The sequence below is a fragment of the Leucopleurus acutus genome, assembly GCF_964270905.1.
Source record: "Leucopleurus acutus genome assembly, chromosome: 3".
NCBI classification, from domain to species: domain Eukaryota; kingdom Metazoa; phylum Chordata; class Mammalia; order Artiodactyla; family Delphinidae; genus Leucopleurus; species Leucopleurus acutus.
The window spans coordinates 85,317,277-85,333,687 of record NC_139145.1 but is presented as its reverse complement, the minus strand read 5'-3'; the positions used below and the strand labels follow the sequence as shown (position 1 = coordinate 85,333,687).

Sequence of the window (16,411 nt, the reverse complement as noted above, 5' to 3'; positions counted from 1 at the left end):
AGTGTTTCCTGATTACTGACAAGCTGCTATAAAGTTTCATGTTCAAATTTGTGAGTGAACATAGCTTTCAATGGTATGGTATTCTTAATTTTATAAGAAACTGCAAAGCTGTTTTCCAAAGTGGCTGTATCATTTTGCATTCCTTCCAGCAGTGTATAAATTTCAGTTGCTCTACATCCTTGCCAGCCATGGTATTGCCTCTCTCTCTCTCTCTCTCTCTCTCTCTCTTTTCTTAGACATTCCAGTAAGAGTATAGTTGTATCTCATTGTGGTTTTATTCTGTCTTTTGGGTTTTTTTAACATCTTTATTGGAATATAATTGCTTCACAATGGTGTATTAGTTTCTACTTTATAGCAAAGTGAATCAGCTATACATATACATATATCCCCATATCTCTTCCCTCTTGTGTCTCCCTGCAGCCCTCCCTATCCCACCCCTCTAGGCAGTCACAAAGCACAAAGCTGATCTCCCTGTGCTATGTAGCTGCTTCCCACTAGCTATCTATTTACATTAGGTAGTATATATAAGTCCATGCCACTCTCTCACTTCGTCCCAGCTTACCCTTCCCCCTCCCTGTGTCCTCAAGTCCGTTCTCTATGTCTGCATCTTTATTCCTGTCCTGCCTCTAGGTTCTTCATAACCTTTTTTTTTTTTTAGATTCCATATATGTTAGCATACAGTATTTGTTTTTCTCTCTCTGACTTACTTCACTCTGTGTGACAAACTCTAGGTCCATCCACCTCACTACAAATTACTCAATTTCATTTCTTTTTATGGCTGAGTAATATTCCATTGTAAATATGTGCCACATCTTCTTTATCCATTCATCTGTCGATGGACACTTAGGTTGCTTCCATGTCCTGGCTATTGTTTATAGAGCTGCAATGAACATTGTTGTACATGACTTTTTTTTTTTTTTTTTTTTTTGCGTTACGCGGGCATCTCACTGCTGTGGCCTCTCCCGTTGCGGAGCACAGGCTCCGGACGCACAGGCCCAGCGGCCATGGCTCATGGGCCCAGCCGCTCTGTGGCACATGGGATCCTCCCAGACCGGGACACGAACCCGCGTCCCCTGCATCGGCAGGCAGACTCTCAACCACTGCGCCACCAGGGAAGCCATACATGACTCTTTTTGAATTACGGATGTCTCAGGGTATATGCCCAGTCGTAGGATAGCTGGGTCATATGGTAGTTCTATTTTTAGTATTTTAAGGAACCTCCATACTGTTCTCCATAGTGACTGTGTCAATTTATATTCCCACCAACAGTGCAAGAGGGTTCCCTTTTCTCCACACCCTCTCCAGCATTTATTGTTTGTAGATTTTTTGATGATGGCCATTCTGACTGGTGTGAGGTGACACCTCATTGTACTTTTGATTTGCGTTTCTCTAATGATTAGTTAGATGTTGAGCATTCTTTCATGTGTTTGTGGGCTATCTGTATATCTTCTGTGGAGAAATGTCTATTTAGATTTTCTGCCCATTTTTGGATTGGGTTGTTTGTTTTTTTGATATTGAACTGCATGAGCTGCTTGTAAATTTTGGAGATTAATCCTTTGTCAGTTGCTTCATTTGCTAATATTTTCTCCCATTCTGAGGGTTGTCTTTTCATCTCGTTTATGGTTTCCTTTGCTGTGAAAAAGTTTTGAAGTTTCATTAGGTCTCATTCATTTATTTTTCTTTTTATTTCCATTTCTCTAGGAGGTGGGTCAAAAAGGATCTTGCTGTGATTTATGTCATAGAGTGTTCTGCCTATGTTTTCCTCTACGAGTTTTATAGTGTCTGGCCTTACATTTAGATCTTTAATCCATTTTGAGCTTATTTTTGTGTATGGTGTTAGGGAGTGTTCTAATTTCATTCTTTTACATATAGCTGCCCAGTTTTCCCAGTACCACTTATTGAAGAGGCTGTCTTTTGTCCATTGTATATTCTTGCCTCCTTTATCAAAGATAAGGTGACCATATGTGCGTGGGTTTATCTTTGGCCTTTCTATCCTGTTCCATTGATCTATCTTTCTGCTTTTCTGCCAGTACCATACTATCTTCATTACTGTAGCTTTGTAGTATAATCTGAAGTCAGGGAGCCTGATTCCTCTAGCTGCATTTTTCTTTCTCAAGATTGCTTTGGCTATTCGGGGTCTTTTGTGTTTCCATACAAATCGTGAAATTTTTTATTCTAGTTCTGTGAAAAATGCCGTTGGTAGTTTGATAGGGATTGTATTGAATCTGTAGATTGCTTTGGGTAGTATAGTCATTATCACATTATTGATTCTTCCAATTCACGAACATGGTATATCTCTCCATCTATTTATGTCATCTTTAATTTCTTTCATCAGTGTCTTATAGTTTTCTGCACACAGGTCTTTTGTCTCCTTAGGTAGGTTTATTCCTAGGTATTTTATTCTTTTTGTTGCAATGGTAAATGGGAGTGTTTTCTTAATTTCACTTTCAGATTTTTCATCCTTAGTGTTTAGGAATGCAAGAGATTTCTGTACATTAATTTTGTATCCTGCTACTTTGCCAGATTCATTGATTAGCTAGAGTAGTTTTCTGGTTGCATCTTTAGGATTCTTTACATAGAGTATCATGTCATCTGCAAACAGTGACAGTTTTACTTCATCTTTTCTGATTTGGATTCCTTTTATTTCCTTCTCTTCTGTGATTGCTGTGGCTAAAACTTCCCAAACTATGTTGAATAATAGTGGTGAGGGGCTTCCCTGGTGGCGCGGTGGTTGGGAGTCCGCCTGCCGATGCAGGGGACGCGGGTTCGTGCCCCGGTCTGGGAAGATCCCACATGCCGCGGAGCGGCTGGGCCCGTGAGCCATGGCCGCTGAGCCTGCGCGTCTGGAGCCTGTGCTCCGCAGCGGCAGAGGCCACAACAGTGAGAGGCCCGCGTACAGCAAAAAAAAAAAAAAAAAAAAAATAGTGGTGAGAGTGAGCAACCTTGTCTTGTTCCTGAACTTAGTGGAAATGGTTTCAGTTTTTCACCATTGAGAATGATGTTGGCTTTGCTTTGTCATATATGGCCTTTATTATGTTGAGGTAAGTTCCCTGAATGCCTACTTTCTGGAGGGTTTTTATTATAAATGGGTGTTGACTTTTGTCGAAAGCTTTTTCTGCATCTATTGAGATTATCATATGGTTTTTATCCGTCAGTTTGTTAATATGGTGTATCACATTGATTGATTTGCGTATATTGAAGAATCCTTGCATTCCTGGGATAAACCCCACTTGATCATGGCATATGATCCTTTAATGTGCTGTTGGATTCTGTTTGCTAGTATTTTGTTTAGGATTTCTGCATTTATGTTCATCAGTGATATTGGCCTGTAGTTTTCTTTCTTTGTGACATCTTAGTCTGGTTTTGGTATCAGGGTGATGGTGGCATTGTAGAATGAGTTTGGGAGTGTTCCTCCCTCTTCTATATTTTGGAAGATTTTTGAGAAGGATAGGTATAGCTCTTTGATAGAATTCGCCTGTGAAGCCATCTGGTCTTGGGCTTTTGTTTGTTGGAAGATTTTTAATCACATTCTCAATTTCAGTGCTTTTGATTGGTCTGTTTATATTTTATGTTTCTTCCTGGTTCCATCTCGGAAGGTTGTGCTTTTCTAAGAATTTGTCCATTTCTTCCAGGTTGTCCATTTTATGGGCATATAGTTGCTTGTAGTAATCTCTTATGGTCCTTTGTATTTCTGCAGTGTCAGTTGTTACTTCTCCTTTTTCATTTCTAATTCTATTGATTTGAGTCTTCTCCCTTTTTTTAGTGATGAGTCTGGCTAATGGTTTATCAATTTTGCTTATCTTCTCAAAGAACCAGCTTTTAGTTTTATTGATCTTTGCTATTGTTTTCTTCATTTCTCTTTCATTTATTTCTCATCTGATCTTTATGATTTCTTTCCTTCTGCTAACTTTGGGGTTTTTTTGTTCTTCTTTCTCTAATTGCTTTAGGTGTAAGGTTAAGGTGTAAGGTTAAGTTGTTTATTTAAGATATTTCTTGTTGAGGCTTTTTCTGTAAACATAGATGGTTGGAAATGCCTCATAGATTAACTGTGTGGTTTCCTTTACTCATAGAACTACCTGTTAGATCTGTGGGAAAGAACTACAAGACAGCTGCCAAGTAAACTATGAAAAACCTAACAAACTTTTTATCTTAGGTATTGGCATATCCCAATGATCTGTACTGTTCTAGGGTGTGATGGCTTAGGAGTGAATATGATTTGAACCTAATACATTTTTAGAGGGTGTCAAATTCAGAACCAGGCAGATCCATCTCCTGACCCTAAACATGGTCCTAAAGTAAATCACTTGAGGAAATTGGATCCCAAAGATTACAGGTGGGGAATTTTGGAGTGTGTCCATATTTCATTGGAGATCAAAGAAGCCTAACTAAAAGAATTGTGGGCTGACTCACATGATAACTTCTTTTTGAAAGGGCTATTTTATCTTGAAGATTATGAGTTTGGAGGAACTAAGGTGATTGGCAGTGGAAAGAATCAGAACGTGTGAAATTCCTTAAAAATTTATTGACTTAAATAACTTTGTGTTACACATAATAAAAAAAAAACCCTTTAAAAAAAAAAGATATATCTTGCTTCTTGATGTAGGATTGTATTGCTATAAACTTCCCCCTTAGAACTGCTTTTGCTGCATCCCATAGGTTTTGGGTCGTTGTGTTTTCATTGTCATTTGTTTCTAGGTATTTTTTGATTTCCTCTTTGATTTCTACAGTGATTCATTGTGGTTTTAATTTGCATTTCCCTAATGACTAATGATGTTGGGCATCTTTCTTTGTGCTTTTTGCCATCCATATATTTTCTTTGGTGAAATATGTATTCAAATCTTTGCCCCATCTTTAAAATGCATTACTTTCTTATTATTGGGCTTTGAGTTTGTTTGTAATTCTAGATACAAGTCCTTTATCAGATATGTGATTATAAAAACTTTCTCCTTGTCTGTGTCTTTCATAAAGCAGACATTTTTAATTTAAATTAAATCCAATTTATTTTTTGTTCTTTGAATTATTGTGCTTTGGGCTGTGTATGTAAGAAATCATTGCCTAACTAAAGGTCACAAAATTTTCTTCTTTTTTTAAGTTTTAGAATTATAGGTTTTACATTTATACTTATGACCCATTTTGAGTAATTTTTTCATAGAGTGTGAGCTTGGATAAAGGCTTTTTGTTTTTACTTTTGTTTTTTGCATATGTGTATCCAGTTGTTCCAGCACTATTTATACTTGGTGAAACTGTCCTTTCTCCACCAAATTGCCTATTTATTTACCTTTGTCAGAAACCAATTAGCCATATATGTGTACAACTATTTCTGGATTCTTTTTTCCATTCCATTTGTCTACATGTTTATTCTTCCTTCAGTACCACTCTCTGATTACTGTAGCATTATACTAAGTCAGGAAATCAAGTTTATGAATCTTTTAACTTCAAAGAGAAAGTGTATTCTGCTGTTTTTGTTTTCTAAATGTCATTTAACTTAGTTTAGTTGATAATGTTGTTCATGTCCTCCATATCCTCAGTGGTAATTTTTCTGCTTTCTCTATTAACTGCTGAGAGGGTGTGTTGATGTCTCCAGCTGTATTTGTGGATTTGTCTGTTTCTCTGTTCAGTTTTATCAGTTTTTGCTTCATGTATTTTGAAGCACTGTTGTTAGGTGCATACACATTTACATTTGTTACGTCATTTTGTGGAATAGACCTCGTAATAATTAAGTCGTGTTCATCTTTATCCTTAGTTTGAAGTCTGGTTGACATGATATTAATATAGCTACTCCTGCTTTCTTTTGTCTAGTGTTTTCATAGTATCTCTCGTCTATCATTTTATTTTTAACCTATTTACCCTTTATATTTAAAATTGGTTAATTGTATATGGTGTATAGTTTGGTCTTGATTTTTTCAATCTAATCTGATGATCTTTACTTTATTTTTTTGAACCTGAAGTAATGAGTCATTTATTAGAAACAAGTCATTGGCTGAACGAGTTTACATATGACAAAAAATTTGGAGGGTACCCTAGTGTGGTAGATTTTCAGCATAAACAAAATTTTCTTAAAACAACATGGAATTATTTGTTTAGGTCATTGCTACAGATTGAGACTGAAGATAAAGTGGAGTCTGTTGTAGCATGTGACTGATGATCTTTATTTTGAATTGATATGCTTATGAAATTTACATTTAATGTAATTTTTATATGATTGGATTAAAATACACCATATTGTTAGTTGTTTTATTTTTTAATCTCTTATTTTGTTTTGTTCCCCAGCATTTCATTTCTGATTATTCCATTTTAGCTTCATTATTGACTTTTTTCTTTTAAAAATTATTTTATTCATTGCCCTAGGTTACACAGTATACATCTTTAATTAATCAGAGTCTACTTTTAAATAATATCATACTACTTAACATGTAATGTAAGGACTTAACAGTATTATCTCAAATTCTCCCACTCTTTGTGCTATTTTTGTCATACATTTTACTTTTACATATGCCATAAACAGTGAATTAATATTTCTGCTTTATATAGATATAATTTAGAGCAATTAAAAATAAAGAAAATAGAATTTTATATTTACCTCCATTTATTCCGATGCAACTCTTTATTTCTTTGTGTATATGTTATATCTTACCACAGTTTAAAAAAAATGTGTTGAAATTGTTCTTACCTATTAGCATTTACACCACCAGTTCTTGACTCTTGCTGGGTCTATTAAAAATTTGATGTGCGTGGGTAGCTTGGAATATGCTTGATTTGTATATTTCTTTTGTTCTTTCTTAGAATTTCAGAACCACTGGACTGAATGTATCATGAGAGGTCCTTTGGCCTAATCTTTAAAGTATGACAGATTTACTTCAACTGATCTTATTTTAAGACTTATCTGAAGTTCTCTAAGGTTGTACTTAAGCCTGCTCCGTCTCTTTTTATCTCTGTCTTGTTCTCTTGCTCTCATGACTGGAGAGGAAGCATCAGGACCACAATGTCCTGCTTTTTAATGTTCTCTTTTTAGTAACTTCACACATGTATCACATACATAAAGATAGTTATTGAGTTTCTTCTTACCATTCTGCATTACAAGTAAAAAACTTTCTCTACTTCTCCAAGTTTTTTATAGAGTGATAAATTTACTTTTTCTCTGTATATCTTTGACCATTTTAATAGGATTTTCTCCTGGACATTTCACATAATCATTTTTGTTAGGCATGTGTGAGTAAGTGGTAGCAGTATTCACCAAGATGAAGGAACCAGTATCTCTATTGGAATAATATTGGCTCTGGGAGAATGCCAGGGAACCAAATGAAGTGGTGTAAATTCTCAAGGGTTCCCAGCACCCTTGCCAAGTAGTGGAGACTTTCCTGACCCTTACAGCCTAGTGCTGAAATTAAACCCTCTCCCTGAAGCCATAAGGCTTACTCTTCTCCAGAGATGACTGAAGGCAACAGCCTTAGGCAGGTTACTTGTATAGCGTTGAGCTAGGACAAAAAGAGCAGACAGGAAAATCTGAGCACACTATCTTTAGTTATGAGAAAAAAATCCTCTCAACAGTTGGGCCAGCCCTATAATAGAACTTATAAACACTTGTCAGTTATGAGGGTAAATGTAAGACATACTTATTTTCAAGCTTTCCCCTTAATTTCTTGTCCAAAGCATAACATTTTCTTTTTGTCTTTTTCCCCCTCAAGGGGTGCTACATCCATTGTATACAGATGCAAACAGAAGGGGACCCAGAAGCCTTATGCTCTCAAAGTGTTAAAGAAAACAGTAAGTTTATTTCATTATATAATAGCATCTCTAAGGGATCTGTGACCTGGAGAAGGCAGGAGCCCTGATTCAAAGGACAAAAGGGCCAGAGAGCTGCTATGTGCAGCTAACTCATTTGAATCATGATTATGAGAGTGCAGCCAAATGGGTTGGTTTTTGATGGAAATTGTGATTCTTTGAAAGCAACTGGATCTCAAATTAGATACAGTTGTGGGGAGGAGAAGTATGGAATGGAAAGACATTTAGAGTTTCCAGGTAAACTTTGCTTTGTATACCTGTCATGTTTTCAGATATATATGTACATTTATATAATCTCCAATCACAATTTAATATACTAGAAAAGGTTGCTATTTAAAAATACCTAAATGAAACACAAATAGATGCATTTGTTAAAGAAGTCATCAGCTTCTAACTTGATTTTCAAATGGTGGGTTTACTTCAGTAAAGTACAACCAGGCAAATGCTAATGTATCTGGGACTGAACCTGCTCATCGAAGAAGTTCATATTTGAACAAGAAGGAAGGATTTTGTTTTCAGATTTTTTTTTCTTGCCCTAAGCTTGTAGGTGAGCTGAGGGGGCAAAAGTTACTTAGGCTCATCTCCAATAAGTAAGAAATGCTAAGGTGAGAGTTCAAAATACAAATGTCAGCATGTAATACTGGCATTTTTATACTCCCTGTGCCCCAGAGAATATTTGTCATTGTAATGCCCTACTTATACTTTCTGTCCTTAGGTAATTTCCCCTTATAAAACCACAAAAAGACAACATATTCTTTTATAGCAAATTCTTCCTTTCTCAAATTTTATGTGAACAAATATGTGAAATATATATATTTCTGAAAACCCAGATGTAACATATGCTGAGGAGAGACATACTATAACTTTTGAAGTCAAATAACACCTCTTTGAGGCCAAGGGATTTTTTTTTTCTAAAGTCAGCTTAATATCACCAACTGTTTATGTATTGTCTGGCACACGGAAATTTTAGACTCTCATATAATGAAGAAGAGAATAATGGCACAATGTTTTCAGTCAAGTAGAAGTAGAATGACATTTTCAAACAATCTGTTAGAATTTAAGGCCACTTGAGCACTAAGAACAGTATAACTGAAGAAGGTAATAGTTTAAATTGCTCCTAATAAGGTCTTTATTCTGGATTTCCTATTTGGTGTAGCCAATGATTCCAGAATGTAGAGGCAGCTTTTGATTGATAAGCTTTGGAGTTTTCTCTTAAATCAATTTCTTATAGTCATAAAATGTATTTGAACTAAGGATTATTAAAATTTCATGAAATAGAATTTCCTGTTAAACATCTGCTTCTCATGAAAATATATTGGCATGCTTTAGCAGTAGTGACACAAGAGATGTTTTTGGACTTGGTTGTATCATTTCTTGCTGGTTAAAAAATTGTCAGTAAAATTTGTGTGTGGTTATTTTATTTTCATAGTTGAGGAAACTTTGAAAGGCACTAGCTATATAAACATCTAGGAAAATGAGTATTCAGAAATGACTTGTGAATGCTCAGAATCCCAAAGGACCAAGGGGCTGGTTTAGAGAATATTTGTTTATGTCAAAAATCTTTGAATGAATTGGAATAAGAGAGAAGTGAAGACACTTGGTGGGTTCATGACTTTTATTCATTGAGAAAGTAAAGCTCTGATTTGCCCTCCCTGTCTTCTCTCCTCCACCTCTGTTGTGGAAACATCTTGTTCAGAAGACAAGCACGAAGAAAATGTGGACGGGAACCAAGTGTCAGATGGAACTGCAGAGAGATGCAGTAAGGCAGATGTTGTCAAACACAGTTACTGTTGTACCAAATGGAATGAGAGAAATCCCCTGGAGAAACCTCAGTTTTTAACATAGATGGAATTCCCAGCATTGTCTCCTAGAATCAACCATGCCCAGAGATGTATAAACAAGAGGAATAGCAGGCAAAACCTCAAAGAGAAATTGCCTCCAGCGTTTAATTCTATATAGGTCATGAAGACAGAACTTCCTTATCCAAATGAAATGAATGAAGCCTATGATCTTATTTTAAGACTAAGAATCTATTTATGGAGGAAAAGTGATGTAGGGGAAACAAAGTATTCTTCTAGCAAATTCAGTTAAAGATCTGCTCTTGACGGGGAAAGTGAGCTTCAGAAAACTTGAATGATCTGTGTAATCTATTTATTAGATTGAGCCACATAAAACTTCATCTATTAAACTATTCTTGACCTATAAAAAATGACAATTTTACGTGGTTCAACTAACAACTTTGGTGCTACTATACCACTTCATTGGATAATTCCTTGGGTCCTCATTTTATGATTAGACCCAAACTTAAGAGGTTTGAAAGATTATCTGTCTACATCTGTTTGTCTGTCTATCATCTGTCAACTATCTGTAAGAATTTCATAGGGCTGATGTAATAAACTACCATAAACTGGATGGCTTAGAACAATTAAAATTTATTCTTTTACAGTTTTGAAGTCTAGAAGTCTGAAATCAAGGGGATGGGATGGCAAGGTTGATTCCTTCTGAGGGCACTGATGGAGAATTTGTTCCATGCCTCTCTCCTAGCTTCTGGTGGCCATCAGCAATGCTTGATGTTCCTTGACTTGTCATTGCATCACTCTAATCTCTATCTTCATTGTCACATGGCAGTCTTCTCCCTGCATGTCTTCATATCATGTTCCCTCTCTGCATGTCTGTGTTCACATTTCCCTCTTCATATAAGGACACCAGTTCTATTGGATTAGGGGCCCACCGTACTCCAGTATGACCTCATCTAAAATTAACTACCTATATTTACAACAACTAATTCCCAGATAAAGTCACATTTTTAAGGACTAGGGGGTTAGTACTTCAACATATTTTGGAGGGGGGAACACAATTCCATCCAAAATCCTATCAATAAAAGAGGACCTCTAAGGTGAAGTTCAAAATATTCCACTCAATAATCTATCTGAAGTTGAATAAAACTTTTATCACATTCAAGAAACTAATAAACATAAGAAAACCTATCCATTTTATAGGTGATTAGATTCATATATAAATGTTTTTAAGTCCAAGGAAATTTCCCTATCTCTTCCACAAGTTAATTATTTGATAACAATAATCCTCTTCCCCAGGATCTGTTTAAAAGCTGTTTCAGGACAGTTTACCCAAAATTTATTTTGTGGCAATATTATGTTCCTTTCTCATAGCTTAATATTTTAGGAAGGATTTAGTTTACATTGGCAGTAAGAGACTTATTCCCACTATAAAACACCCTGATTGTCATTAACAATCCATTAAGCACTCATATGTCTGAGTGATAGACGAAGACTCTAATTTATCCATAGGAAGATAGACTAAAGCATCTACTCTTATGGAGAAATCCACATTCCATTGGTTGTCAAGTACAGGACAGAATTAATACTGATAATAAACATAAAGTAGCTTGTTATGTTCAGACAGTTGGGTATTTTGGCTAATAAAATATCCTTGTGGGAACTTAACATGTAATTATAATAAAAATATTTTAAATTACCATATATTTTATATGTGGATATAATACCATGTTCTTTATCTATAGACAACTACAATTTCTAGAATTAGAATACATTGAAATACATATCGACCAACATCATTAATGTCTGCAACTTACGTTCAGATAGTTCACAATGAAAGAAAAGTGTGAGTGTGTGTATGTGTGTGCACATATAGGGAGAGAGAGAGAAAAAAAATATGGCAATAATCAATAGTTATTAAATTTAGGACAGTATACTAGTATCCATGCTAGATTTCAGAATTTCAGTATATGAGAAAATTTGAGTTAAACCGAACTTCAACATTGAGATCCTGTTCAGCATAACTTTTCTCTGGACATTCAGAAAGCATTACAAGATCTTACAGTTTCTAAATGTCCTGATAAACACCAGTGACTCTCTATTATAGATGTATTGAAGTGCCAGAAAACAGAAAATGATAATTGAACCAACTTTTTACTGTACTGAAAATCCTGGACTTTTCCAGAAACAGTATCCATTTGTCTCATCACGTCATTAATGAGGATAAAGCTTTGAGGGCAGTGAGGGTAAACAAGAGAGGAAAATGAATTGAAGGGCTCTTTTGGTTGTTTATTTTTTTTAATTTTTTTCCGCATAGTATTAGAGATCCTTGGACTGAAGAGCTCATCAAGTCACTAGGAGTGCCATACCTACTCTCCTCCTGGGAAAGGTGACCCATTTTGTAACTTTTTATTTTAAAACAGTTACAGATTCACAGGCAGTGCCATTTTTGTTGCCCATAAATACCTCATTACCTTGTATGTAATTGGCTTGCAGATATCAGTGAAACTTTTACTGTGAACTTTGTAAAACGAATCCAGGGTGAAGGAAACAAGGCTTCCTTTTTTCCTTCACTCATGAGCCTTTCATCATCTCCGTTTTATGCAATATTTAGAAGAAATTGAAGTAGAGTAGAAAGATTTTCTAAGCTGCGTCCTCAGATGAACAACTTTGGGGCATTAAAAGATTCTGACAGACACGGGTAGTGGGACAATAAGTGATTTACAAGATGGGACCTTTTTATTGATGTTATTTAGTTACGTGACTTTTTAATATGCTGAACTTAAAACTGCACAGAAGGAAAATAATAGATTCAAGAAAATGTCAAAATTTGAACAGATTATGCAGATGGAACCTTCAGTCTGGACTGACTTTTGCTGAGTTAAATGGAATCACAACTTTTGAAGAATTTTGGTGATAATGGAGTCACTACTTCAGGAATGAGTCACAGGCATTCTCTCTTTTCCTAAGGAGTACATCCCCTAGGGTGTGTCTAAATAATCACACTTCAGGCCTATCAATATGGCTCATTTTCAAGAACTGATTGAGATTTAAGAAAATTATGATCATCAATCATTTATAGTGTCCCTGGAATTTTGAAGACAAATATTTGAATTCTAAAATCATGATGACATTTCTAGCCATGTGGCTCAACTCTTGAAAAAGATTGCATTCAGATTGCTATAAAATCCTTGCATGAAATACCCAGTATTGAGTCTAAGAATTAATCTCAGTGTGTAAATTCAGAATTTATGAGTCTGAGAGCCAATCTCAGTGTATAAGTTCAGAATGTATAGGTCTTCTGACTCTCCTTAAGAATGGCTATGTGGTTGTGGGGTAAGATCATGGGCTGTGGAGCCAGACAACTTGAGTTCAGGATCACTTCTGCCACTTATTACCTGTGTGACCCTACAACAGTTATGTAAATCTCTCAATCTTAGTTTCATCGGTGAAATGAGTTTAAGAACATCTAGCCCGTGGCATTTTAGTAACAATTAAAATGAGATAACTTATGTAAAATATTTCTCAGCACCTAGGGAGCATGTAATAAATGGTGAACATTGTTCTTATTATTAATTGTAATGGGTCCACACAGATATTTTATATTATAATAGTATCAGCTCATTCTGTGTAATTCTCATATTTTCATTAGCTTGATTGAAAACTAAGCAGTAAGCAGCACCAGACATATTGTATACTGCTGTATGAACAAACTAATTATATCATTTCTGGTCATATGACCTCATACTTAGACAAATCTTGGATGCCCGTGATTCCTAGATTTGGAACACTTTCAACCCTACTGCTCTATTCTGATTCTTGACATTGGAGCACTGTGACTTGATCCATAGTTTAGAAGCTGTTTTAGGTCTAAATTTTGTCATATTTTAGTTATTGTAATGTAAAGTGATCTATAGATTTCTGGAAAGGCTTTTCTTGAATAATTTAATTAGCATTCACCTAGTAAATGTTCCTAACTTTTATAAAATTTCCATTAAGTACTAAAGGATAAAAGAGGCCTTTTATCCTCCTCTCAGTTAGTTGAAGAGCCACACGTTGTGACTTGCTAATCATTCTATGAGTTAGTTTTTAATTTGTATTTATTTTTCCTTATGTTCTTATGAATTAGCTCTTTGAGTATGTAACTATGATGCTGCTGGAGACTTTGAAAAGTTGCTCTAGATTAAATTACAGAAGGTACACAGGCCTCCCTCAAATTCTTGATAGTTGAATCTCCAGGATGTCTCCATTAGAGGAGTTTTCAGGTTTTTCAGTTCTGAAATAGAAATAATAACATTTATACCACTTGGCAAACTGAGGATTACCTGCTCTTGTCTCTTTCTGTCTAACCTTTAGGAACATGGAAAACTGATCACAGGCCATTCATATTTCAATTTCTGTGATATACGTAAGAGAGATGGCTAGGTCAATCTGGGTTAAAGATGTGCATCTATTAAACACTGCTATAACTACTTTTAACAACTAATGGGTATGCTCTAGAAGTGGAGTCAGGGTCTCCCTTGGTCAGTGATGGAGAGGAGAATAATAAATCACTAGCTCAAATAGACTTTTTGGGCCCAATTGAGGTTTCAGAACACATTAAGGAAAGTAGCTTGCCGATAACAAGCTGTGTCAAGTGAAGTGAAACTTCTTCAAGCATTCTGTCAGTTGGAACCTATTGATTTTCATAGGGACTATTAAGCCAGGTTTCCTGGAATAGGAATAGGGATATTTCTATTCAGTTTGTGACAAGTATATGTCTACAAGAGAAGAGAGGTAGCAGGGTGGAATGTTAAAATCTTGGCCTGATTTGTATGCTTTACCGTTCAAAGATCCACTTGGAAGTCTGAACATTCTTGCAGAGAACTAGGCGTTGCAGTTTGATTTGTTTTCTTGCTTGATAGAAACGCTGCTAGAATCTGTCACAATTCAGCTCACTTATCTATCCTCTCATTTTATTGATCTTTCACAGGCATTTTGTTGCCTTTTAAAAAGTAAACATAATTCAGAGGCAAGCTGATACAAGGGAAGTAGGGAGAGAGAGATTGAGAATATAGGCACTGGCCTGTGTGCTATTACCCAGAAAGAAACATACTTTGCAGTTACACCATCTGCTCAAGTTATCACACTTAACCCTCTAGTACTTTCTTTTTTTAATTTTATTTATTTTTGGCTGCGTTGGGTCTTCGTTGCTGCGCACGGGCTTTCTCTAGTTGCCGTGAGCGGGGGCTACTCTTCGTTGTGGTGCACGGGCTTCTCATTGCGGTGGCTTCTCTTGTTGCGGAGCATGGGCTCTAGGTGCACGGGCCTCAGTATTTGTGGTGTGCAGGCTCTGTGGCTCACAGGCTCTAGAGCGCAGGCTCAGTAGTTGTGGTGCACAGGCTTAGTTGCTCCACGGCATATGGGATATCCCCAGACCAGGGCTCGAACTTGTGTCCCCTGCATTGTCAGGCGATTCTTAACTACTGCACCACCAGGGAAGTCCTAACCTTCTGGTACTTTTACAGGTAGTGAGTGGTTGGATCTAAAGTGATCTTCACCCTTTATATGAAGCCTATGGAGGCAAAAAGGAGGTGACTAGCCCAAACCAGAGGAAATCTTAGGAAGAGCTTATGTTACCATACCCTAGTAGAAGAAAGAGACTAGAAACTTCTCAGAGAACTGAGTGGGAAAGGCCTTGTAACCAAAGGAGAGGTGTGGGGCAGCAGGAAAGTTGAGAGGAGCCCAAGGAGATCAGAGTTGGGGAGTGGTGCCTGATGGACCACAACCAGGAAAGCTGAGAAGGAACACAGATCAGCCTCAAAGCAAACTTAGGATTCCTATCTTAGCGAGAAGGGGAAAAGCTATAATCTTAGTGTTAACAGGGAAAAACATTTTAACAAATTTTTATTTTTATATTTCTTTATGGTACAAAGTTGAATGATGATCAAAGCTGTGTTCATCCAGACAATGTAAGAAGAGCGGAGAGAAAGAAGGCTAAGAGAAGATTAAGTCCTGAAACTCCAAAACCATTAATTTGCTGAAAGAGAGAAAATGAATGACTGTGTGCAAAGGATATTGATTAGAAGAGATCCAAATAATTTTCAGTATTGAATTAGCTTAGGGCGTCCCTGGTGGTGCAGTGGTTGAGAGTCCGCCTGCCGATGCAGGAGACACGGGTTCGTGCCCCGGCCCTCTGCGGCTGGGCCCGTGAGCCATGGCCGCTGAGCCTGCGCGGGCCGGAGCCTGTGCTCCGCAACGGGAGAGGCCACAACAGTGAGAGGCCCGCGTACCGCAAAAAAAAAAAAAAAAATGTAAGCCTGAATTAACTTAACAACAGCTTTTTTTTTAAAGTAAGCATTTTCAAATCACCATATGCCACTCCAGCAATTTTAACAGTAAAGAAGCATAATGCTAATAAGAATGGGACCCACACTTAATTATTCAACAATATGTAGTAGCCCCTTTCATATGTTAATGCAACAATGCCTCATGGGACTGTTTTACTTAAGGGAGTTTTAGAGAAGGGATGTTTCCCCAAAGGACACAATAGCATGGAGAATTTGAACGCAGGACTTTTGAGTCCCAAATCTGAGCCCTTTCTATTGATACCAGCTAGGTCCTGAAAGAGAAAAAGACCAAAAAAAAACAAAAGTAAGGAATAAGCATGGCCCAGATATGGAACTGAAACTAGATGTTGCTCCTTGCTAATCTGATAAAGGATGAAAAAGCCTTTGTTGACACACAGACACAGAGAAGCTGAGTGCAGTTCAAGTCACACTGTGAGTGAGCAAGAGTTTCCTGTGTGCAGAGAAAACAAGCAACATATTTCTTTTCCAAATGTTATTAAAACT

The 16,411-nt window shown here is 36.6% G+C and overlaps 1 protein-coding gene across 1 annotated transcript in view; it reads left to right on the top strand.

The window, feature by feature from the left end:
• The window catches only part of CAMK4 (calcium/calmodulin dependent protein kinase IV), a gene marked incomplete at its 3' end in the record, with an annotated part of 218,155 nt that overhangs the window by 106,712 nt on the left and 95,032 nt on the right, over nucleotides 1-16,411 (top strand). The window contains exon 2 of the mRNA XM_082836203.1: nucleotides 7,686-7,764. Within this exon, the coding sequence (XP_082692329.1) occupies nucleotides 7,686-7,764 (79 nt within the window). The remainder of the gene's footprint in view (nucleotides 1-7,685; nucleotides 7,765-16,411) is intronic.